Raw genomic sequence first — 27,134 nt, 5'->3', positions numbered from 1 at the left:
GTTTAGAGGGAACAAGAGATTCCAGAGTATAGAGCGGTGCACAGTTGAACTGGTTAACTATGGAGTTTAGATTCTGAAGGAAGAGAAATGAGGTTAGAACAGGGATGATAGATTGAGAGAGTACTGAGGGGAATAGAGATTGCAGGTTCTTTTGAGAACACATAATAGTTTTAAGGGGAATAAAACTTAGGGAGAGATAAAATGATTGGAGATTATGGTTTGATAAAAGTACTTAAAAATTTTTGCCCATCAAAGCAGTTATACTTTGCAAATGATGATGGGAGCAATCCTTGTCTGTAACTGAGGTGGAGTAGAGGGCTTAGAATGTTAGAATGTTTGAGGAGGTATCAACATGGCATCCCTAGTAAAAGGACAGGGGTTAAAGCACAGAAGAAGACTATAAGTGAGGTAGTAAATTCCTTGTGAAAGCTGGGAAAATGCCCTAGGGGCCAATAAAAAATTGCTACTAGGATCTTGATTGGGTAGGAAGTTTGAATGGAATGAAATATAGAAGATGTGAAGTCATAGCAGTAAAGAGGTATTCTGGGAATGGCACTGGGGAGAAACAAGTATAATAACTCACCCTCCAGGATCTGTATGTTGGGGAGCATGATTCAAAGGACAGTCAGTGGTAGAGAGGCAGCTAGGGCTGTAGTTACAACTGGGTGGAGACAAGTCTCTATAAGCATAGTAAATGGAAGAAATCTTACAGGAAGAGGACTAAAATGAAGGTTAATTATGGAGCAGAATTCCAGTGGGCACAGTAGAAGAGGCTGAAGTGAGAGATGGAATGGGTACAATTGAGCTGAATCAGGAAAAGAGAATGGGAAGTAGGGGCTGGGGAAGGAAGGATGTGGCTTATATTTAGTCAGTTGGTGTGATTCATCAACATAGGAAGTAGGAGAAGGGGTAGTATTAGTTATTTTGGTTGATTCCCAGGAGCTAACACTAGTGACCCTACTAGCGACTCAGTGGTCTCCACAATAAAATGACTTATTCTAGGTTACCTAGTTAATTAGCCATCTAGGATTAGAACAGATCACTTAATTCTCTATAGTTCTTTCTCTTATAAGTACCTTATAAAGTCAACCTCCTGCCGTTTGGAGCTGTTTTTGTAGAGACCAATAGGAACATTTATCAAGTGAATAGCATTGAGAAAAATGTAGGGAAATTACAGAAACTTCATTAGTAATTTATGAATATAATTAAGGGGAAAAGTATAAAAATCATTAAAAGTATTAAATTGCTATACTGTAAGTTCAGGATTTTAAAATGTCTCCCTCTCCTTCCCCCTCCCCAAATTATTTCTTAGTTTTACCAAGCATCTGATTTTTAAAAAAAAATTGTCTCTTCAGTGCATTTTTTTTTTTTTACGGGGCAATGGGGGTTAAGTGACTTGCCCAGGGTCACACAGCTAGTAAGTGTCAAGTGTTTGAGGCCAGATTTGAACTCAGGTACTCTTGAATCCAGGGCCGGTGCTTTATCCACTGTGCCACCTAGCTGTCCCCTCTTCAGTGCATTTTTAAAGTGGACACATCTTCAAAACTTTAATCAATGGCACCTATTATTTTCTCATGCTATATTTGGCAAATGGCAATGTAGATAAAACAATAGCTAACTTTTTTGGCCCTTGTATATATGTATGTATGTATGCATATGTATCATTACCAATGAGCACCAAATTATCCACTGGATAGTTCTGATTTATATAATTTTGTTCCATTTTAGGAACTCCCAGATTTCCTCCGGGAACAGACCCATCTGAAAGAATGGCACATCGAAAATACCCTGATTCAGACTATTCCTACTTATATTCAGCTCTTTCAGGCGATGAGAATTCTGGATTTGCCAAAAAACCAGATCACACATCTTCCCGCTGAAATTGGTATGTGGGTGAACTACTGCAATTTGATCTTTCTGTAGGGCTGAAGAGGCAATTATACCATTATATATTATTTTGGTGGAGGCTATGCGACTTCTTTCTTTAGATTACTGTTTTCAAAAAGTAACCAGGCTACTTTTATAGAATTATGTAAACCACTTACTTATATCATTATCCCTTATTCTGTTATCCTTAGTTTATAAGAAATGGATACATAGGGGGCAGCTAGGTGGTGCAGTGAATAAAGCACTGGCCCTAGATTCAGGAGCACCTGAGTTCAAATCCAGCCTCAGACACTTGATGCTTACTAGCTGTGTGACCCTGGGCAAGTCACTTAACCCTCATTGCCCAACCAAAAGAAAAAAAGAAATGGATACATACCTGTGGTTCAGAGATTTGGTGGTCACACAAATCCTTTCCTTAAGCATATCTTTTCTCTGTGTTATAAGCAGATTTCTGGACTTGGAATCAGGTAGACCTGGAAACAAATCCTATCTTCAACATTTACTAGCCATGTGGCAAGTGGTTTAACCTCTCTGACCCTCAGTTGCCTCATCTGTAAAATAGGGTTAATAATACTGGTAGCATGTAACTCACTGGGTTGTTGTGAAGCTCAAATAATAGAATGCACATAGTCAATAGTAAAAAAAAAATTGGTGAGCACTGTGCCAAGTGATGGGAATACAAATTTAAAAACAGAAGTTCCTGTTCTTGAGGAGTTTACAATCTAATGGGGGAAGACCACATAAAAGGAAGCTGAAAAGTGAGGGGGACTCAGGAAGCAGATTCCCATTATGAGGAATGGTAGAGAAGTTAAAGAAGTCCAAAATGAGTGCTGCTAGAGAATTCAAAGGTCCAAAGTGAATGGAAAAGGGGAGGAAATGAGATGTCTGAATCAGAAATCACATTGTACATTTTTAAATGACATTAAATGTCAGCTACTACCGTTATCTCCATACAAATTTTTAGACTATAAAGCTTCCCCCCACTACAATCTTGTGCAGTAGATTGTATAAACATGAGGTGTTTTAAAAAATTTATAAATTAGGAAACAGGCTAAGATAAGTTTATCCAAGTGCAAGTTCTGACAGTTAGTAAGTAAAAGAACTGGGAATAGATCCTGGGCTTTCTAACTCCATTGCTGATTCAATTATAATAAAGTAACAGTATTACCTATTGTTGTCATAGTAATAATATCCATTATAGGGTGTAAGTTGTAATCAATAAAAGTCACATCTGAGTGTACCTATTTTATTTATCAAGACATAGACAGTTTATCAGACTGGATTCTTGGTGAGGCCAGTGTTGCATTGCTCATCCTCATTGTCCCTATTAACCAAGGACTCTCTTATGGTCTTATACAAAGATCTCTCTTAGTCTACAGTATAAGATGCAACAAAAAGGAAGAGTCAGAACCTCATCCACCCTGGTGTGATTTTTAGAGACTGCAATTTTTAACAAGCAAAGGGAATGAAAAGTCTTACTGCAGGAGAATTTGGTCAACATGATAAAGTTTAAAGAATACAACTTTTGTTTATGGCTTTGATTTTGTTTGAGGAACTATCATTCTGCCTCTTAAATGGGCACAAACATGCCCAGAGGATAATTGTTTCTTATATCCCTGTGCATTGATTTTTTTCAGTAACAGGGACTTTAATACCAAGGGACTCCCTGGCAGGTACAAACAACCCCCTGGAGTGGGTCTTACTATTAGGGATGATTTGATTAGCTTATGCTTGCATGAACAAAAACTATCCTTTGGCGGGGTGTATAAAAGAGCACAAATATATCTATTATAGTCATTGTGTGTGATGTGAATTCCTGAACTTTGCTCTTCTGTAGGAACAGAAAGAGTTCCTAGACTAAGGATTAAGTGCATGATTCTGGAGCTGGAGAGTGAAAGTACCAAACCATGATGCAAAGGTGGAAAACTTGGACTTTGCCCTCTGATCCTAATATGTTATTTGGATTGTACTTGTCCAGTGCAGAAGGCCTTGTCTTTATAGTTTCCTTTCTGGGGCATGACAAAGCCGCAGCATAGTATTATCATTTTAAAAATGAAAAAAATTTTATTTGTTTTAATCAGCCAGAATCTTCTTTCATATTTTCCCATCTCATGCTTCCCCCAATTGAAAAAGAAAACCAAAAGCCATCATAAAGATACATAGGCTATCAAAATAGATTTCCAAGAAAACTTTGTCTCATTTTACTTTCTTGGTCTTTCACTTTCTATCATGAGGTAAGAAATGTTTTATTATTAGTCATCTGGAATCATGGTTGGTCATTATGCTGATAAGAGATCAGTAGAACAGTATTCCATCACATTTATATACAATAACTTCTTTATCCATTCCCGGGTTGGTGGCTACCCCCTTAGATTTCCATTCTTTCTTAGGAAAATTTTATAAAGCTAGAGGCTTTAAAGGTCTGTGGGTAGAAGGTAGAAAGGAGAAGAGAAATATACAGGCCTACTTGTAGACTATCTCCTTTTTAAGTATAGAAACACTAAACATCTGAAGGTTTGCATGTGGTGACAAATTATTTGGCTATGACCAAAAATCAGATAAATTCAATTTAATTCAATTCAACATTTCTTTTAAGTGCCTACCACATACAAGGCAGTGTACTAGGTTCATTCTACAGAAAGGGGGGGAAAGTCCTTATTCTCAAGAAATTTATATTCTACATAAAATCAACACACATTGCCTACCATTTCTATAGTGGCAATGGCAGAAAGTAGAGAGTTAGAAAGTACCCAGAACAACCTAGTTCTTAAAATGTTTACAAAGATTAATTTGATTGTCAATATTTATAATATTATTTTTTTTTCTGGAATGGCCAATGAATTCATAGCTTGTTGGAGGAATCACATATACATTGCTATTCTCCCTATAAGTGAAAATGGAAGACCTAAAGAAAGTGATGCTAAATATAAGGATGTCTCATTTGAAAGGCAGGAAGATTTGGTTTCATTATGAAAATTAGAAAAATGCAATTTTGTGGTATCTCATCTTGAAGATCTTTTGATGAGTCTGGCTAAAGAGGCTACCATAAATATAGTTGGAGTTATAAAGTATGTCATAGCAGATAGAGTGCTGGTTTTAGAATTAGGAAGACTTGTATTCAAATCTTGCCCCAGACACTCATAAGCTGTGTGACTCTGGACAAGTTGCTTCACTACCCTCTCAAACTCAATTTCTTCATCTCCAAAATGAGGATAATAATAGTACCAAATTCACAGGCTATTGATGAGGATCAAATGAGATGACATATATAAAGCTCTTTGCAAACCATAAAGTTCTATATAAATGATAGATATATTAAAATAATTGCACCTCATTCAACACGACTATTGTAGATGATGAAGTAAAGAAATTTGATGGAAAGCTTAAGATCCTGCAAATTAAGCTATGCATTCCTTAATATTTGATGACTTCATTGAGAAGGTGAGCATAAGGAAGATGAGGAAAACTACATTGAAAAACATCATATGGGGGGCAGCTAGGTGGTGCAGTGGATAAGGCACCGGCCGTGGATTCAGGAGGACCTGAGTTCAAATGTGGCCTCAGACACTTGACACTTAACTAGCTGTGTGACCCTGGGCAAGTCACTTAACCCTTATTGCCCTGCAAAACCAAAACAAACCAAAACCAAAACCAACAAAACATCATATGGGATCAATAAATGAAAGATGTCAAAACCTACCCAGAAGTTTCACATCTGTATATCATGAATGCCTTCTTCTATAAGAGAATTGGCATCTTTTGTATGTAGCAAGTCTTGAGCAACATCCATTATAATAAAATGAGTTGCTTCTTAACAGAAAGGAAAATCATGAGTTATAGAAATCAGGGTTAGTCAGAAAATCTTGATGTATTACCACCAAGTGAGAAATGAGGAGATGTCTGAGCTGAACTCTCTCCTTAAATAGACATTTGGAGTTCATGGCCCTACCCTCTAATCAGAGACACAGAGAATATTGATGAAGTGGAATTGCAGTATCAATAAAACCTTACAGGATGGTGAGGTTATCTCAAACAACAAAATTGTACATGGCTAACAGATAGCTATAGCTGTTATACATTCAAGACACTAGCAATAATTAGCATGTAATTTATGGCATATACCATCATAGGTAATTCCATGCAAGGCATACATACATACAATGCTTGTGCAAACAATATCATTTTCTTGCTACATGTGGGTATACATCCCTCTTCTACTATGTCATAAGTTAGTCTTGTTACTAGTTGTTCAATTCTAGCTCTTTGAGGCTATAACACTAGGTATAGATCCAACCTTTTTAAAAAAAAAATCAGAACTGATTGATAAGTAGATCATCATTTTCATCAGAGCTATAGTGTTCAATTCCTAAATCGGAATTTATTGAGGAACCAAATTGGTTTTCAGCATTTCTAAGGGTCTCTAGAGCTGAGGCTCTGGTTAGAGATTTGCTTCCTTGGGATTCAACTTCCTGATCTCCCAACTGGGATCCCATTCAGTCCTAGGAAAGATTTAAAAATTATTTTCACTTGACAAACACCTTCTTCTGAGCTATTATCTGGCTCTGACAGACCTTTTACAATTGGTAGGTAGTCTCTTTTCTTTAGAGTTTGCTAGATAATTGGCCATTCTTTCTTTCCTTCTGTTTATCAAGGAATCTGAAGTCTACAGGTAATAGATAGTTCCAGTCAATGGTCTTCATAGGTCCTCAGCACTTTCTGGGACCATTTTATAAACTGGCAAGTTGAATAGTCTCTTAAGAACTTGATATAAAGAAAATTTCACTAGATCTATTAATTCCTGTGTCATCTTAAAGTAGCAGCAAAACTCTGCTACTTTGTTTTTTAAAAACTCTGCTACTTTGAAACAGTTCTTGACTATGTTTCAGACTCCTATAATGCAAAATTGATGACCGATGCAACATCTTCTAGGGACCTGAGCTGTACTTAAGGGGGTCTGTGAATTTATTAATATATTTTTATTTAGTAGTGTCTGATTCTTCATGATCTCATTTGGGGCTTTCTTGGCAATGATACTGGAGTGGTTTGGCATTTCCTTCTCCAATTCATTTTTTTTTTTGTGGGGCAATGAGGGTTAAGTGACTTGCCCAGGGTCACACAGCTAGTAAGTGTCAAGTGTCTGAGGTTGGATTTGAACTCAGGTCCTCCTGAATCCGGGGCCAGTGCTTTATCCACTGTACCACCTAGCTGCCCCTCCAATTCATTTTACAGATGAGGAAATTAAGGCAAACAGGGTTAAGTGACCTGCCCAGGGTCAAATAGCTAGTAAGTGTTTGAGGACATATTTGAACTCAGGAAGATGAGTCTTCTTGACTCCAGGCCAAAAGTGGATATATTGTACAATCTAGTTGTGCTCTGTGTGTGTGTGTGTACACATTTATATATTTATACTTATATATATGCATATATATATACACATATCATATGTACATCATGAGATAAGTCTTATAATTTTATGTATTTATTTTATCCATTTAAAAACATTATTCTGAAAAGGACTTCACCCAGACTGCTAAGAAATGTAGGATGCAAAAAAGGTCAAGAAATCCTGGTTTAGGCTTATGTTGGGGTACGTCTTTGAATGTACTGACAGATAGGAATTTACCTCTTTGGATTCCCTACAATTCTTTCCCTGATCATTTTGGAAAGGAAATGAAAATAACTATTTTGAGGAATCAAAGCTTCAAATGAAATTTGACTTTTACAGAGAAATCATTCTTCTATTGAACTCATGTACCCAGTGGTTTCCTCTCCCCCACCCTGATAATACAGAACAAAGCAAACAAATGAGCAGCCACAGCAGTGGGATACATTATTTCCCCTACAATCCTTCAGGCACATGTATTACAAGTAAGGCATTCTTTAATGAGCTAACCCCTCTTGCTGTCCAAACTAATGTTCAAATTGAGGTTTGGAAAATAAACTCCATTTCCTACAGGAAATCAACCTGAAGGGAATGTTTACCAGATCATCTTATCTGTGTGTCTGTATACCCTCATATGTGTACAGTATATTCCTCTTTAATAGCTTTGGATCAAGCAAAGATGACCAGTGGGGCCCAACGCCCCTGGTTTCAAAAAGCTGCATTAATTTTCAAATAGTTGCAGAGATAATAGGGTCCCATTGTGCCTGTTGTTCAATGTGAGTCTGTGGCTTATAAAAAAGGCCTAAAGCCTGGAATGTGTTACAACTGGCAGTCTGCTGGAGTGCCTCTAGACTGGCTGGGAAGTGGGTATGCACTGTCCAAATTGAGAGATGGGCAGACAGAGCTGAAAGTGGGGAACCTGACTTTATTGTGCTTGGTCCCCAGCAGGAGTATTAGTCCTTTCCATTTTAAAGTTCTGAAACCAAATGCTTTTTCTTCTGTTTCCTTGCAAAAGATATTTAAATTTGAGTATTTCTTACTCTCTTGCCATCTGACTCTCTTCTCACTTTGCATAAAGGGGAATGTGGGGGGCAGCTAGGTGGTGCAGTAGATAAAGTACTGGCCCCAGAGTCAGAAGGACCTGAGTTCACATGTTACCTCAGACACTTGCTAGCCATGTGACCTTGGGCAAGTCACTTAACCCCAATTGCCTTAAACCATCCAGGGCCATCTCCAGGCATCATGATCTATATCTTGCCACTGGATCCAGATGGCTCTGGAGTACAGCCCTCCCTCACTTAAATCCAATTCACTGCAAGTCATGAGATTACCCTGATGTCATGGTCCCCTTTGAGAATGAAGGACAAACAACAAGAGGAGAATGTATTTCTATAGCTATATAGTTAGTAGAATTTAATAAAAAAATAATTAGTGAAATGGATTTTTTCAGCATTGAAAAATATCCCAGTTCTGTTATTCACTATTTCTGTGACCTTAGACAATTTACTTAAGCTCTTTTGGTTTCATTTTCCTGTCTATCAAATGAGTGGGTTAGATCATGTCCAAGGACTCTAGCCAGCTTCAGATACTACAATCCTACATGTGCCTTACATTATTTATACAAAAGCAACTTTGACAGTGTGGCTGTATCACTGAAGGACTTGATTCATAAGAAATTTGATGAGTCAAGCATCTTCAACCTATAAGATATGAGCAGAGTTTAATAAAATAAACAGCCTGACCAAAAAAAAAAATTATTGACATCTTCAGAATGATTATTTGTATTTTTTCTAATTGTCAACTTCCCCTTTTGCTTTTTTTTTACATTGAAAATAATATATGGAGCTGTTAAGGATTGGAGTAGTGATAGTGGTACAATTCACATTATCTACACTTTGCTCATCTTGTGCATTGATTCTTTCCTCTAGGGGTATTTCATTCAGCAAAAATAAACTACTCTTTGATATTCCTCTTTGTCTGAAAACATATCTTCCCTGATTGGGTAGACACTGGGCTATTCTGACATAATCAACATTGTAGCATGGCAGCCATATTCGTCTGATAAAACTTTAATTTAAGGTCATGGGTTTAAGCCAAGGAAGAATTCTATACCTACTTATCAGTTGATTAAGACTACTTATTGACAGTGTTTTTAGCAGGACCTGGTTTTCTTTGTCTATAGATACACCTGGCCCTTAAATATCCAGTGATGTTGTAAGGCTCAAATGAGATAATGAATGTAAAGCGTTTTGCAAACCTAAAATTAATTCGTAAATGTCATTTTTATCATTGTTGTTGTTATTGTTGTTAACCTCTACTTACTAGGCCTACAGTCAAGTGATGATTTCATTACCTTGGTTCCTACTACACTCTTGCTGAACTCAAACAATGTTTATAGAGCAAAACAGAATTCTGCTGGTAAATGTTTAACAACTGGGCTCCCAAAAAGAAAGAAAAAAAAAGGACACACACACACACACACACACTTTTAAGTTTAATCTTCATTATTAATCCTTTCAGTTTAGATAATCAATAAAACAATAAATCAATCTCTGATTTATAGAAATTTCTGATTTTTGAGGTGTAAATGTTCACATTGAAAATTAGCTCCTGCAAGTTAGGGCTGTTTCTGGCACACCCTTGGCTATATATCACAGCTAAAAATTTGCTTTAGACCAAAAGTGGCAGAGCATTTAGTTAGGTGACAGGAGAACATATTGTTTAGTATTATAGTTTACTTTAAAATCTGGATTATCAAGGATCATTATAAGGTCTTGTTAAATTAGTTTAGAAACACGCTATCTAAGGCAAAGTAACAGAGTAAGAAGCTACCCGAATGTACAGGGTTTTATACAGTTTTTGTTAGCATGAGTCAGTCAGTGTTATGACCCTAGAATAATCAGTCTTTGTCATCATAGAGAAAAGCTGTGTAGTTTCACAAAGTAAAAGCACTATGGGATATTCCAATCATATTACTTTAATGGGAGATCTCTCAAATAAACTCACATCTTGAATTTATTTATCTTTTTAAAAGCCAGAGTATAAAGTTATATATCAATCAGATTATAGGTATAAAGATTGTAGGTAATCTTACCTAACCACCATTTGTCTTGGAATGGGAATCTTAACTGGACCAGAGTGAGGTTGCAAGCACCCAAAGGTAGCAGTTTCAAAGAAGGAAAAGGGTAGATGTCCATGAATGATGGTATCTTAAGTCATGAAACAAAGATAGTGTGACAAAAGAATACTTCTGATTACAGAAGCTTGTAATGGTCAGATCCTCAAGACTACTACAAAGCAGCAAGACAAAAACTCTAGATCTTTTGCTAACCAAGAATGTAGTAGTAGCCAGGACTTTTTTGAAGGTGCTTCTTGGATAGAATCCCGTTTTCACTTTTTTTCCCTGGGGCAATGAGGTTTAAGTGACTTGCCCGGGGTCACATAGCTAGTCCCTGTCAAGTGTCTGAGGCCAGATTTGAACTCAGGTCCTCCTGAATCCAGGACCAGTGATCTATCCATTGTGCCACCTAGCTGCTCCCCCTCCTTTTCACTTTTTTAAAAAATAGTCTTTATTGTCATCTTCTGTTTTACATCATCATAATTTTACCCAGAATTTCTACCCTGCTTCTCCTGGAAAGTCATCTCATATAACAAATAGAATTTTTTTTAAAGACAAAGAGAGAAAAGGAAAAAAAATTAGTACCACTAATAAATACATTGAAAAAGCTAAAAACAGACTTGAGGCTATCCCTGAAAAGGACGGAGCTTGATGCTCTGAGGAGGAAGCAGCTTCTTGACCTCGAGGGAATGACATAATAGAGTCACAGGAACTGTCAGTGGAGGGAAAGATCATTTAATAAGAGTCAGAGGAAGGTCAAAGTGTCTTAGGATTTGGGGATTTGCTGCTTATGGTTACTGAAGCAATTATCTGTCAACATCTTGTCAACAGTAGAGAGATCTCTTGTACAGATGCCCTTTTCCTTTCCTTCTTTGTAGATCACTCTCCCACTCTCTACCTCCTGGTAAGGACTGTTTTCCTTCTTCATATCATAAATTTTTGTTTGTGTTGTGTTTTTTTTCTCATTGAAACTTTGCTTCCATTTCCTTATGGAACACATGGTTGTCCTTAATAGCTGGAGTATAGAGAAGTATTCCTTGGATCCAATAGTATTGTACAATGACTTGCATGCGATTATCAAAGAGTTCCAATTGCTTCACCCCCATTATCCAGGCAACTTAAATGCAAAGATGAAAAACAAATAAAATGTAAACACAGTTAATAATCAAAGGCCAATATATGTTGCTGCAGCATCAATCTGTTTTTTTTAGGTCTACCTGATGTCTGTGTTATGTCATTTTAGATTTTAATTTATGAAATGGTTACTGGCTGGAGTTATAGGATTTAGAGTTGAAAAGGACTTAAAGATCATCAAACTGAGACCCAAAGTTGTGAAGTGACACGTGTTCACAAAATCCGTATAAAAACCTACATTCTCTGACTCCAAATCCAGAGTTCTTTACACTATACTATACTTCCTAAATAGAGAATAAAACTTGCTTAGTACACTCAGTAAACATTTCCAGGTTTCTTCTTTCTTTTATGGAGATGCATTTAAAATCATTTTACAAAGTTTGAGTGAAAAAAAAAATTAAAAACATTTTCTATAGTCAAGGAGATGAAAACATGGTAACATTTTCCTCTTCTAAAGTGTAAAAGAGGCAGTTAAGTGGTATGTAGATGGAGCCGTGGACCTGGAACCAGGAAACCCTGAATTTAAATCCTGCCTCAAAAATTTCCTGGCCAAGTCACTTACACCTCAGTTTCCTCATCTGTGAAATAGGAATAACAATACAATCTATTTTCCAGGGATGTTGTATCAAATGAGATACTATTTTTAAAGTGTTTCACAACTTTTAGCATTATACAAATAGTAATTGTTTCATCATCAGTATTATTATTATTTATTATGTGATAGATGCTAAAAGTATCTGAGACAATGCCATAGAAAACAAGAAACCTTTGGTTTCCTTCTGAAGATTCCAGCAATGGGAGGCCTATTAGCTTAGCAAGGCAAAGTTTTGGAATAAATCAGAAACAATATTAGGTTGTTTTTTATGACATGCAAAGTAAATTTCATCAGTGAACAAGAGGTGACTGCTCACATTAAGGGACTAACATTTCCAGAACACTATAATTTAAACATTACTCCAACAACCAGGTAAAATAAGCAGCATTACCATCCTATTTAGGAGTGATGATATTTGCTCAGTGATATCCATAATAATTATTACTATAATGATGTGACCCTAGACATGTCACTCAACCTCCCTCGTCTTCAGTTTCTTCAACTGTAAAATGAAGGGGATCAACTGGATGGCTTCTAAATTCCCAAAGCATAGTGGAGTTATGCTTTGAACCCAGGTTCTTTGACTTCCGGTCTAGTAGTCATTCTACTACACAACACTATCCCTCATATAGGATCATAGATTTAGATTTGAATGGGACTAGGAACCTCACTGAAATTGTGTCTGTCTTATTTTCTTCATTTGCAAAATAAGGATAATAGTAGCACCTACCTTCCAGGGTGATAATAAAATGAGGTCATATTTATGAAGTGCTTTGTAAACCATAAAGTGCTAAATAAATGCTACCTACTGTTATTACCACTACTAACAATAATCTAATTAAGCCAATTTCATTTTTGAAGATAGGCTAAGGTCCAAATAGGAAAGCGATTTACCCAAGGTCATGTTTATATAGCAGAACTGAAACCGTCATTTAAGTTCTCTGACTGTAGATTCAATTCCCTTTCATATATCCCTTTCCCTTAGTCTCCTGAGTTCAGCTTGATTCATCATCTACTTCAAAAGATTATTCTTAAGTATTAATTTGTTCTAAACAATTCTTATTAGCTTAAAATAACACTTAAGATTTACCTTTTATATTAGCTTCATTGAAGTAGGTTAGAAATAATATCCTCACTTTGGAAGAAATGGAACAGAGAGAAAATTTATTCAGGAAAATTTAGTCATAGTCATATGACAAGTGAGTTATAAAAATATTTCACATTTATATAATAGTCTCTTAATTTTTAATGAACTTTTACATCTACTATTTTATTTTGTGTCCTGGAATAAGTAGGGTGAATATAATTATCCTCATTTTTTGACTAAGGAAATTGAGGCATCAAGAGAATAATTCACTTTACCAAAATCAGATAGTTACTTAACAGTTGAGCCAATACCAGACTTCAGGTCCCATAATTCTCAGTCCAATGATCTTTCTGCCAGGTCATACTACCAGGTCTCAGAATGGCAGACCTTTTCTTCTGTGTGTGACTTGGTCATTACTTAGTCACTCAAGTCACACTACATATAATTCAAAGTACTTGAAAGGAAAGTGTTTTAGGATAATCATTCCAAGGAGTTTGTTGGTTACAAAGGAGCTGCTCATGATAGTTTTTGAGCACTCACCCCAAAGATGAATTCCATCTTCTTGCCATCCTCTTTGCTGGCCCCTCATGTGCATTTTCTTATCACCAATCCTTCTTGGCTGTCCTGCTGCTGAATCCTCCTGCAAGGTCTTGACCCTCTCAGCTTTGGAGTCTATGCTATTCTGTTGGGAGAGTGTGTCGAATACGCCTCTATATCTGGCCATCCTAATTCATGCTCCACCCAATTCCATCCAGGTAAGCTTTGTGCTACCCACCTAGGTGCTAAACAAACACCATTGTCACATCTGTCCACACAATGTATTTAATGGGGAAACATCCTTTGAATTTAGATATTAAGAGAATGTGGAACTGGAGAGAAAAATTTCAGTTTAGTGTGGACAGAAGTATGACATTAAGGAGTTGCAACATGCAGAAGAGATAAGGAAGTGAAATTAGCAATCATAGACTTTCCTAGGAATTTGCTTATAAAGGGTGAAGAGATATGAGCCTCTAAGTTGAGGGATAGAAGGATCAGGAGATGACTTTTTTTTAGGATGATGGATATCCAAACATATTTCTATATAACAAGTCAAGTTAAAACAACAAGCATTTGTTAAGCACATTGTGTGCAGTTACCGTGCTAAACACTGGGCATAGAAAGAAAGGTAAAGAAAGAGTCCCTGCTCTCAGGGAAGAAACAAGCATTTGTTAAGCATATACTATGCTCCAGACACTGTGCTAATAGGGGGAGATAACATACAGACAAATATGTGTAGACAGGATAAACTGAGGGTGGTCTCAGAGACACTACTAGAGTTAAGGGGGATCAGAAAAGATTTGTATACAGTGGGTTTTTAGCTGGGTCCTAAAGAAAGCCAGGGAGGCCAAGGATGGATATGAGAAGGGAGAGAATTCCAGGAATAGGGGACAATGAAAATTCCAAATTTAGGAGATGGAATGTCTTGTATAAGAAACAGAAAGGTGGCCGGTGTCACTAAGTCAAAAAATGTGGGTAAAGGAATAAGGTATAAGAAAACCAGAAAAGTAGAAAAGGGTCAGATTATGTGAAGGCTTTTAAAGGCCAGACAGACAATTCTACATTTAATCCTCAGAGATAATAGGTAGTATTTGGAGTTTATAGAATGGAGTGGGGAGTGGAATGATATGGCCAGATGTGTACTTCAGGAAGATCAGGAAAAGGCTGATAAACCAGAAAATAAAAATCAGAGGAGAGGGGCAGCTAGGTGGTACAGTGGATGAAGTGCTGGCCCTGGATTCAGTATGACCTGAGTTCAAATCCAGTCTTGGACACTTGACACTTACTAGCTGTGTGACCCTGGGCAAGTCACTTAACCCTCATTGCCCTGAAAAAAAAAATCAAAATCAGAGGAGAAACTTGTAATTGAAATAGCAAGCTACCTGAATAGATAGGAAGTAATGGGTTCAAAGGCCTAAGTCAAGCTTTTGACATTGAGATATTCGATATTCAAAAGATATTGGGATATTGATACAACTTGATGGTACAGTACATCAATATTAAACCTGGAGTCAGGAAGACCTTTAGTTAATCCTGCCTCAAACAGTTAGTTAATAGCTATGTGACTTTGGAGAGGTCTTACAACTTCTAATTGCCTCAATTTTCTCATCTGTAAAATTGGGGTAATGATAGCACTTATTACAATGAGTTGTGAGGATCACCTGAAATAACATACTTAAACACTTTGCAAAGTTCTACATTTGCATTTGCTGGGTTTGGGTCAACTATTTCAGAAAATGGAAGCAGAGATGGGGATTGTCAGAGTTCTGAATCCTGAAGTTCCTCATGGAATTTGAGGAGTTTGTGATGATTGAGGGAATATAAATGTGACTATTGATGCTTCCAAGTATTAGAGCAGAGATTGGGTTGGGGAGATAGACTGTGTGTCAGATATTGAGCCACTTGAAAAAGGAAGGGGAATGCTTTCGGGCCTGGAAGATTATATTAAGAAAGATTTGGAGAAGAGTTGAGTAGCCCTCCAAGGAAAAGAATTCCAAGGTCATAATTAAAGAAAAAACATTAAGTTCCCTCCAAATAATAAAACTCATCTCCTATAAAGATTGTGAGAAAGGGAAAAAAATCGTGCCTGTATAATGATATTTAATTGCAACAGTTGTGGAAAGAGCAGGAATGAGTAAAAAAAAAAAAAAACGTTCCTGAGAAGAGCGCATAAAATGGCTCGTGTGTAAACAATTCAAAAGGGAATTGGTTTTGTAGGATTCCTAGAATAAATACTTTCTATTCCCATCACTGAGTGGGTAGAAGTTAAAAAATACTTTATCTTCAGCCCATCCTATTATAACATGTATTTATACCAAAGCATAAATGTGACATAAGCTCCTGATTAGAGCAAATGCCTCTCTAGATTGTGCCACATTACTCTTGTAATAGATACAATTATCTTGATGTTTTGGAAAACCTGAAAATAGAAAGAAATATTCACACAATCTGAGCTAAACCTTTACTTCTCTTGTATAAGCTAAATAAAACGTTCCATAGAACATAGATTTACAGCATTTGGGCCTGGAGAACTCAGTTAATCTTATCCTAACCAATGACATTCACAATCCAGCATTGCCAAGTTCCATTGCCTTCTGTCAAAAGGCCAGCATATTTCCCTCATTTTACACAAACCTCTTTCTATCCATTTCTACTAAATACCTAACAGATGACAGAAGGGAGTCAGTATGGGTCAGCTGAATATAGCTGGGGATTAAAAAGGGAGAGAGATGGATTTGATTTATAGCCTTCTCACTAATGGTCCACATGTCATTAATAATCTTTTAATAGTGGGAACCAATAAAAGGTTCTTTTTAGAAGCTGCCTGGGGGGCGGCTAGGTGGCGCAGTGGATAAAGCACTGGCCCTGGATTCAGGAGTACCTGAGTTCAAATCTGGCCTCAGACACTTGACACTTACTAGCTGTGTGACCCTGGGCAAGTCACTTAACCCCCATTGCCCCCCCCAAAAAAGCAAAACAAAAAAACAAACAAAAAAAACAAAGAAGCTGCCTGGTTTCCTACATATACACATTTAGAATAATAGTTCACATTTCCCATATTGTTCTGAATGTTAGCCACCCTTGCCCCCAAATCTAGTTATTGTGGTCTAAAATCCTGTTTTTGTTGTGTTTTGTTTTTGAAATGGTGCTGAAGAACAAATACACACACACACACACACACACACACATATATATATACATACATACATACATACATACATACATACATACATACACATGTTGACACTAGGTGGTGAAGACGATAGAGCCCTGGTCTTTGAATCAAGAAGACTCATCATCATGATTTAAAATTCCCCCTCAGACACTTACTAGCTTTGTGACCCTGGACAAGTCATTTAGCCCTGTTTGCCTCAATTTCCTCATCTATAAAATGAGCTGGAGAAGGAAAAGGCAAACCACTCTAGGATCTTTGACAAGAAACCCTCAAATGGTAGGGCAGCTAGGTGGCACAGTGGATAGAGCACTGGCCCTGGAGTCAGGAGAACCTGAGTTCAAATCCAGCCTCAGCCACTTGACACTTACTAGCTGTATGACCCAAGATAAGTCACTTTATCCTGAATGACTCACCAAAACAAACAAACAAACAAAAAATTAGAACAAGAAAACCCCAAATGGAGACATGACTGAACAATAATATATATTCATAAAATGCTGTGTATTTTAGGTACAAGTTTGCCAGACACGATTTTTATTTAACATTATTCAATATCTAAGTCATGTGTAGATTAGAGAGATGTCCAAACTGGCATACTTTCCCTATGTCCTGAGAGATTTCCCTCTAACTTTAAATGATTTGAGGTAATATCATAATATGTTAAAATGCATTTTTGGCTTAACTTTACAAAATAATAGTTAATCTACTAAAATTAAGTACTGGATTCTTTTCTTGAACAGATGAAATTTTTGTTGTGTTTTTATTCAGTTCATTTGTCATGCTTTTATTTCTGTGGTTTTTAAGAATGAATAATATTCCAATGAGAGCTAGGTGGTGTAGTGGATAGAGTGCCAGGCATGGAGTCAGGAAGATGTTTCTTCCTGAGTTCAAATCTGGTTTCATATACTTACTAGCTGTGTGACCTTGGGCAAGTCACTCAACCCTTTTTTCCTCAGTTTACTAATCTGTCAAATGAGCTGGAGGAGGAAATGGCAAACCATTCCAGTACCTTTGCCAAGAAAACTCCAAATGGGGTCATGAAGAGTAGGGCATCACTAAAAAACAACTGAACAACAAAATTATTGCAAGGAATTGGGCAAAAGTTGTAGTATTTAAAGAGTACACTTCAATTACTGTTAGGGATATTATAGTAGATAAAGGTGTGATGGAGTCAAACATTTCAAAGATCATTCAGACTCAAGGAGTAAGGAAATGGCATCCCTTGCCCTACCTTAATTTGATGGGCTGAATTGTAAAGCCTGGATAACACAGGACCAACAAGTAACAGGAAACTGAAAAAAAGAGTTGAACAGTGTCAGAGGAGGGAGAGAATGAAGTGGGTCTTTGGGTCCGTGCAGGCATCTCACAACTGAGAATTTGGACTTCAAGGACGGAAAGGAAGTTCCTAAGGGTCTACTCTCTTGTCAATTCCACTTTCTCATGCCTATTTAATAACAAACACTGAGGTATACCCTGTTTGCTTCTTTCCCCTAAACCCTTCTTGCATCCTGCCTTCCCCATTACTGGAGAAGGCAACAAAATCCTTCCAGTCTCTCAGGCTCACAAGCTGGGCATCATTCTGGATTCCTCACTATCCTTCACTGCCCATGTTCACACAGTTGTCAAGGGCTGTTGAGTTCAGTTCTGCAGCATCACTCATATACTCTCCCTTCTCTCCTTTTGACATTGCCACTATCTTCACACTGCAAGTCCTCATCACCTCATGCCTGGATTATTTCAGTAGCCTGTGGATGGGTCTGCCTGCCCTAAGTCTGTCCCCACTCCATTATTCAGGTACCAAAGTGATTTTCCTAAAGCTCAGGTCCGACTATACCACTCTCTTATTTAACAAACTCCAGTGGTTTACTATTGCCCCTGGGATCAAATACAAAATGCTCTGGCATTCAAAGCACTTTATAACCTAACTCCCTCCTACCTTTCCAGTCTTTTTATGTATTACTCCTCCTTAAGTACTCTAAGATCCAAGGACACTAGCTTCTTGGATGTTCCATTAATAAGGCATTCCATCTTTCTGCTCCAGGAATTTTTTAAAACTATCCCCTATGGCTGGAATGATCTCTCTCCTCAACTCCACCTGCTGTCTTCCTTGACATCCTTTTGTTTGTTTTTAGTGCCTTCCATTTATTATTTCCTATTTATCCTGCATATCTATATCTATCTTGCTTTGAATATATTTGTTTGTTTGTTGTCTCAAGCTCCTTAAGGGTAGAGATGGTCTTTTCCCTTTTTTGTATCCCTAGCACACAGTACAGGAGGCTGCTAGGTGGCTCAGCAGCTAGAGCACTGGGCCTAGAGTCAGGAAGACCTGAGTTCAAATCCAGAACCAGACCCTTATTAGCTATATGACTCTGGGCAAGTCACTTCACCCTGTTTGCCTTTGCTCCCCATCTATAAAATGATCTAGAGAAGGACAGGGCAAGCCACTCCACGATCTTTGCCCAAAATAGGGTCATGGAGAGTAAGACATGATTGAAATGATTCAAGAAAAACAAAAATTTATACAGATGAACCTTAGTTTTTTATTCAAGGTTAGATTGTCTCTCAAAAGTTTATAACAAAAATGTGTTAACAATGTGGTTTCATGATGAAGAATAAAAGAATATATCAAAATATTATGACTCCCTTTTCATTACCAAATCATATTAAAAATTGACAATACTAAAAGGAAGATATATAGGAAGAACAGAAGGGAGCAAGAATTTATTAAGTGTTGACTATGTACCATTCAATGTGCAAAAGTGCTTTACAAATATTTTCTCATTTAATCTACACAACAATCCTGTGAGGCAGGTGGTATTATAATTCTCATATTACAGGTGAAGAAATTTAAACATTCAGCCATCAAATGACTTAGCCAGGCTTTGTTTGAACTCAGGTTATGTTGCTGTGGATAGAGTACCAGGCCTGGAGTCAGGAAGACTCTTCTTCCTGAATTCAAATCCAGCCCCACTTATTAGCTGTGTCACCCTGGGCAAGTCACTTAACCCTCATTGTCCGAATTTACCCATTTGTACAATGAGCTGGAAAAGAAATGGCAAACTATTCCTGTATCTTTGCCAAGAAGACCCCAAAAGGGGTCACAAAGTGTACTAGTCATAAACGAAAAATGCCTAAACAATAAGTTTTTTTTTTTTTTTTTTTTTTTTTTTTTTTTTTTTTTTTTTTTTTTAGTGAGGCAATTGGGGTTAAGTGACTTGCCCAGGGTCACACAGCTAGTAAGTGTTAAGTGTCTGAGGCCAGTTTTGAACTCAGGTACTCCTGACTCCAGGGCCGGTGCTCTATCCACTGCGCCACCTAGCTGCCCCTAACAATAAGTTCTTAACTTCAGCCTCAGCACTCTATCTGCTGTGCCACCTATCTATAATATTGCACATTAAATGTTCTTTTAAAATATAAAAATTTGTAAGCCTCATTGTATAAGAATTTAATTATTATACATTGTCCCAGTTACTTTATACACTACTGTAGTTTTTGTAGAGCTAGGTACCTCTGCTGCTTACAGATGTATTTTGAACTAGGGATATGAATCTGAAAATAGACCCATGAATATTTATCTAAAATGTTGAATTAGAATACATATTTCCTTATAAAATTTCTTTATAAATTCTTCTAAATATATATAATTACTTGATAAGGGAGGGTTTTCTTTGTTTTTTCTTTCATAGTAACACTAACATTTGTAAAGTTCTAAAAGTTCAACTGAAGTAGAAATTAAATTCCACATGTCCCTGGAAAATCCATAAATATTTCAGGAAGATGAAATTAACTCACTATAAATTATAACTTCCATCATCTTCCATGGAGTTCTGAAAAGTGAATTAGACAAAGAAGTTAGATTTCTTCTTATTACCTCTTGTGATTGTGGTTTTTATCCCCTCAGTCACTGCATAGACCTTAAAAAAGACCCTCCTAAATATATTTATAATGCATTACAGTGTAATTTTAGTTAATAATATATGTGATATCTCTCTACTATAAGCTCCATGAGGGTAGGGACACTTTGAATTTTCCTCAGCACCTACATCATAAAGCTTCTGATTATTTCTAAATAATAATTGCTGAATTTTGAAGTATATATTACTCTTTTATAGAGAATGATTTGATCCCTAGCCAGGTTGTTCCAAAAGCTTATAACTGCACTAATACTTTTGGGACACAGTATGTCTAGAGATATTCTCTCTGTCTCTATCTCTGTCTCTGTCTCACCGTCTCTCTCTATGTCTCTGTTTGGTTTTGTCTCTCAGAAATACATAGTAATTTAAAAAAATAAGTCTCAACCAATGGTGATAGGAACCTACTTTGTGGTTGGATTGTCTCAGATTCTTGTATGACGGGTTGAGAGATCAAGTGACTTGCCTAGTGTCCTATAGGCAATCTGTGCCTGAGATAGGATTTGAAAATGGGAATTCCTGAATCTGAAGCCAATACATCAAGCTGCTTCTCATTAAATTTTGCAAAGTAAGCACTTACTGTTTACGGAATGTAAACAAAATTAATTGAATGAATTGAGTGCAGTTGCTTATTGTTCTTTATAAATTCAGCTTAATTCAAAAGACATTTTCTGAATGTTTACCACTTCTGGTAGCTGGAACAAATAGCATCCCTCAAAGAAGTAACATAAGACATTCTCTCAAATCAATTTTGCAATATATGAGGTGAAAATAATTCAAGAAGTAATTAAGGCAAATTCATGTGTTCTGGAGAGGGAATTAGTTATGATGGGCCTATACATGGATCTTATTAACAATATGACTGGTTGCTTCATATTTTACCTAATTTTTCTTACTAACTAGGTTCTAAATTCAGCTGTTTCTGTGCTTTTAAAAAGAGATACGTGTGCTGTCAATTTTTAAATGTAGCACATTGTAAAATTACTGAATCTTTTCAAATACTTATTTATGATTTTTATCCTCTCTAAATTTTGGTGCTTTGAAGCAATGACTCAGCTGGCCCAATGTAGTTACAACTTCAGGGCTTATTGTGTGGCTAGCACTGTGCTTGATGCTGAGGTAGGGTTATAGAATAATAAGACAGTATGTCCCCTACTTTTAAGGTTCATATAATCTCATTGGGAAGATAAAACAAGGAATAGAACATGAAACAATGACAAATTATTTGACAATTTATGATCAAGAGGCAAAATATATGGGAAGTCACGTATTTATCTGCTCACAGACTATTCAATTTTTAACTCTTTCTACAATGGTTATTTATGCAAATGTTTTACAAATGACTTTGTTTCTTTCAAATGACACCTGTTCAACTGATGGAAACATTCTATGGTAACAGGTTATTTGAAGAGCCTGAAAGAACTCAATGTGAGATTCAACCATCTGAAGAGTGTTCCTCCAGAATTAGGAGACTGTGAAAATTTGGAGAAACTGGATTTGTCTGGAAATCTAGAATTAACAGAGCTCCCATTTGAAGTAAGATATATCCTTTTCTATGTGGAGGTTTATTTTTATCTGACTTATGGGACTAGTTTATTTTATTTGACATAAAGTACAGGGAGGGATTTTTATAAAGTAAACTCCATTTTATTACATCAAATCATTCATATATTTTAACCAGGTGTAGCAAAGTGTCACAGCTTGCTTCTAGCCAGACTGATAGGCTGAAAAATAAGAATAAATCCAAGTTTGGTCAATCATAGGGGGGTAACTGCAGAGAGCAGAGACATAAAGGTTGAGATATCTGGGAAGAGCACATGTCAGGGAGAGATTCAGCACCATGGAGATTTTGTTGTTTAGTTGTTTTTCAGTTGTCTGACCCTTTGTGACCCCATATGAAGTTTTCTTGGCAAAAATACTAGGATAGTTTTCCATTTCCTTCTCCAGCTCATTTTACAGATGAAGAAACTGAAGCAAACAGGGTTAAAGTGACTTGTCCAGGCAAACAAGGTTAAGTGACTTACCCATGGTCACACAGCTAGGAGTTGTCTAAGGCCAGATGTGAACTCAGAAAGATGAGTTTTCCTGATACCAGGCCCAGCATTCTATCCACTGTGCCACCTAGATGCCCTATCAGGGAAATTAGGAAGACAGAATGGGAGGGGGGGGATTGCCAGGGACTTGGCAATTTGTCAGACATGATTCGCAAAGTTTCTGTAATATGTGTGTTTTTGTATGTATGTGTATGTGCGTGTGTGCGTGTGTGCGTGTGTGCGTGTGTGTGTGTGTGTGTGTGTGTTTGGATGTGGTTGAGTGTATGTGAATATTGTTTCTAGGGTCAGAAAATGGGTTCGAATTATATCACTGACATTTGTTTACTATGTGATCTTGGGCAAGTCCCTTAAGATCCCTGGAAGTCAGTTTCCTCATCTGTATAATGAAGAACTTAGACTGGATGGCTTTTGCTTTATGATGAGATGGTTGCCTTCTTTTGCCTTTAATAAAAGAACTACTTAGCAGGAAATTGACCCTCAATCTGCTAGTTTGATGCCATTGTAATTTTTTCCTTAACCTGTCTTATATAAAAATCCTAAATGATTTCCTTTACATGTCCTCAATAAATTGTTTTATAGTCTCAAAAACATGCATTTTCTACATGTGATAAAAACAGAAATGGAGAAAGAAGAGAGACTGATTACTGAAGATATAATTCCATTCTAAGAGTTCTGATGATCTCATAAACCTTTGTAATACAGTTAGAAACTTTAGACTGAATTATAGTCACCCAATTAATCTCTCTGAACCTATTATCTACTACCTTATCACTGTCTCTACATCCATTTTTCTAAGTACAAAACCACAGTAAAATTAGAACATAACCCTTTCAAGCAGGGTGAAATTCGCCTGCATCTTAATAAAGCAGGTTTGACAAGGGAATTGGACCTTAATGCAGAACTAAATAGAATGATAAGTCTTACAGTTCCTTATTATTTAACACTTCCATAGCACTTTATGCTTGTCATATATAACATATTTTTCATCACTATTTACTCACTAATTCTTATAATGGTCTGGCTCTCCTGGGGAGGAGGAGGAGAAAAGCATTGCTCCTATGTGCCAAGCACTGTTCTAAGTGCTTTGCAAAAACTATTTCATTTCAGCTTCACAAAAACTTTCAATTTTCCCCAATTTGGTGAAAATGAAGAGAAATAGGTTTTGTGTTTTTGTTGGCTTGTTTGTTTGTTATTGAAGGAAGTTGTCCAGGGTCACACAGCTAGTAAATGTCTGAGAGCATATTTAAATTTTGGTCTTCCTGACTGCTTCCCAATGCTTTTCAGTGTATTGTATTTGTTTGTTTTAAATAAATTTTTATTGCTATTTTCTATTTCTTACATAACCATAGAATCCTATATATCCCTCCCCTAATCCCATATGATAAAGAGATAAAGAAGAGTCAGCACAACTGATCAATACTTTGAGTAAGTCCAATAAAGTATTCAGTGTGTAATACTTGTGGATCTTCCATCCTCACAATGGGGATAGGTTAGAGGTGTCTTCTCATATCTCTTCATTTGAATTCCCTTTTGAGCTTTATCATTCTTACATTTACTTTTGTGTTTTTTAATGTTGTTTCCATTATCATTATTGTATTTACTGTTTATTTTCTTTTCTTGGCTTTGCATACTTTACTCTGCAACAATTCATATAGAGCTTTCTGTGCTTTTATGTATTCATCACACACATTATTTCTTATAGCACAACAATATCCCATTATTTGTTTAGCCATTACCCAACTTGATTGATATCTATTTTGTTTCCAATTTTTAGCCATCACAAAAAGTGCTCCTATAAATAATTTGTATTTTGTGGGTACTTTTTTTCTTATTAATAGCTTCCTTGGGGTACAAACTTAGTAATGGAATCTCTGGTCAAAAGAGCATAAACATTTTAGTCACTTTATTTGTATATTCCAAATTACTTTCTGAAATGTTCTTTACGATTTCATAGTTCCACCAACAATGTATTAGTGTGCCTATCTTTTCACCACCTCTCCAACACTGACTATTACCATTTTGGGGTCATTTATGCCAGTTTTCCAGTTGAGAAGGTATAAGGTAAAACCACTGGCTTTTCTTGATTTGTATGTCTTATTATTTGTGATTTGGAGCATTTTTTCAGGTTGTTGGGAATACTTTGCAATTCTTTTGAAAACTGTTTGTTTATATCCTTTAAGCATTTATCTATTGTGGAATGGATATTAGTTTTTTTAATATAGAGAGATATGTATATATTTGTATATATATCTATATCTAACATATATACATAATTGTTTACATATCTTGGAAACCAAAACCTTATCAGAGAAATTTGATACAAAGATTCCCCCTCCCCCCATTTTATCAGTTCCCTTATTATCCTAGGTACATTAATATTGTCTCTGAAGAAGTTTTTCAGATTCAAGTTCCCTCTTCTGCTATAAACATAGCATTATATTCTTTCAATTACTTTACTTTAATCGTTTTAAAAAGTGTCTCTGTTCCTACTGGCTTTCTTCCCCTCACCTCTGATGTCCTTTTCTTATTTGATATTCTACCTTTTACTCCTCCCCTTCAGCTAATCCTATTCCTTAGGGTTTTTGTTTGTTTGTTTGTTTTTAGTGAGGCAATTGGGGTTAAGTGACTTGCCCATGGTCACACAGCTAGTAAGTGTTAAGTGTCTGAGTGAGGCCGGATTTGAACTCAGATATTCCTAAATCCAGGGCTGGCGCTCTATCCACTGCGCTACCTAGCTGCCCCATGTTCCTTAGTTTTTAAATTTAATTTTTGTACCCATTTCCAAAAAGCATTTCTTTCTCTCTTCATTATCCCAAACTTCTTTATGTTTATACCCTCATTTTCTGAATCATGACACCTATAATTATCTGGTCTCTTTCTTTTCTCTGTGTTCTTCATGCTAGCAAACCTTCCAAGGCATTCATTCCAGGCTCTCCCCTCCAGGAACTTTCTAGCACTGACTAGTAAGGCTTGCTCCAAGGATTGCCCTTTTCCATTGTGCCAGATTTAGAAAATACTAACAAATATTTCAAGTGTCAGAGAGGATACTGCATCTGATAGGGTCCTGCCCACCCCCCCCCCGACTTGATTATATGCAGCCCATCACTGAGCTATATCTTTTCATGTTGCTTTTTTATTTTACATTTGACTAGAAATTTCCTCTAGGTTCCAGTTGTCCTCTGAGGTTTCAACTCCCTGTCTCCCACCTCCCAGGACAAGTAGACTTTTCAAGCACTATATCTCCTAAGCCTCATCCAATGTAAGGTCCTTATTTTCTTTCACAGATCATCTCTTTCTTCAAAGGAGCAATCTATAGTGGAATCCTCTTCTACCTTGAAAGTAAGGCCTCCTCCCTTTTCCCCTCCTTTAAAATTTTCCCCCTTTTCTTCACCCATTTCTCTGTAGGCTCTTCTCTTTCTAAGACTAGGTTACCTTCCCCTCATTGCTAGCCTTTGACTAACCCCAGTGCATCACTCATTCTTCTCCTTCCCCCTCTTACCTCCCCCCTTTTATGTACCCTCTCATGTTGTAATGTTGTCTCATAATAGAAGCATTCACCTATAGGTAAGGTGTTGTCCAGTTTCGTCCATAATACGACATGTGCCTAGCTGCCTGTCTTCTTGTGTACATTTAGAAAAAAAATCCCCTGACCAGTCTCCCTATTGTCAATTTGTTGCTGTTACTGTCCTTGTCTGCTGCATTTATTCACTCCTCCCGCATTGCTGTTGTTTGGGAGTAAAATAATCTCATCAGTTCTGGTTTTCTTTCTAAAAATGTGTCAGACTTTATTATTGAATGTCCATCTTTTGTCCTACATGGTTAAACTCAGATTTCAGGGTAGGTCACCCTGGTCTGTATCCTGAGCTCCACTGATCTTTGGAACATATTATTCCATTTCTTCCTCTTTTTTCTAGTCGGTGCGGAATAGTCTTGTATTTGAATGTCCTTTCTTTTGTATTTGAAGGTCTTTCTCCTGATGGTTTGCAGAACTTGTTTCTGAATTGAATTGATAAATTTAACTACTTGAAGTTTGCAGAATTTTCTTTTTCTGGAGATGATCTATGAATTTTTTCAATCTGAATTAGTAGAAAGGAATTAATAAAAATGGTGATTAGGAAAGGGCAATGGAATTTTTTTCCTTTTTTAAAGATTCTTTTCCTGATTTTGCCTCAGTCAAGATAATTAAAATCTAATCATTCAATACCCAGTTTCTTAAAAGTATAAAAAATTTAGTTTTTAAAGAAGAATTAGGA

The 27,134-nt window shown here is 36.7% G+C and overlaps 1 protein-coding gene across 1 annotated transcript in view; it reads left to right on the top strand.

Moving 5' to 3' along the window:
• LRRC2 (leucine rich repeat containing 2) overlaps positions 1-27,134 on the top strand; it is a 188,351-nt gene that overhangs the window by 103,996 nt on the left and 57,221 nt on the right. Inside the window, exons 4-5 of the mRNA XM_043979266.1 lie at positions 1,729-1,885; positions 22,227-22,363. Of these exons, the coding sequence (XP_043835201.1) occupies positions 1,729-1,885; positions 22,227-22,363 (294 nt within the window). The remainder of the gene's footprint in view (positions 1-1,728; positions 1,886-22,226; positions 22,364-27,134) is intronic.

This window comes from Dromiciops gliroides, chromosome 1 (genome assembly GCF_019393635.1).
Source record: "Dromiciops gliroides isolate mDroGli1 chromosome 1, mDroGli1.pri, whole genome shotgun sequence".
Taxonomy (NCBI): Eukaryota; Metazoa; Chordata; class Mammalia; order Microbiotheria; family Microbiotheriidae; genus Dromiciops; species Dromiciops gliroides.
The sequence above is the reverse complement of the archived record's forward strand: the minus strand, read 5'-3'. Positions and strand labels throughout refer to the sequence as shown.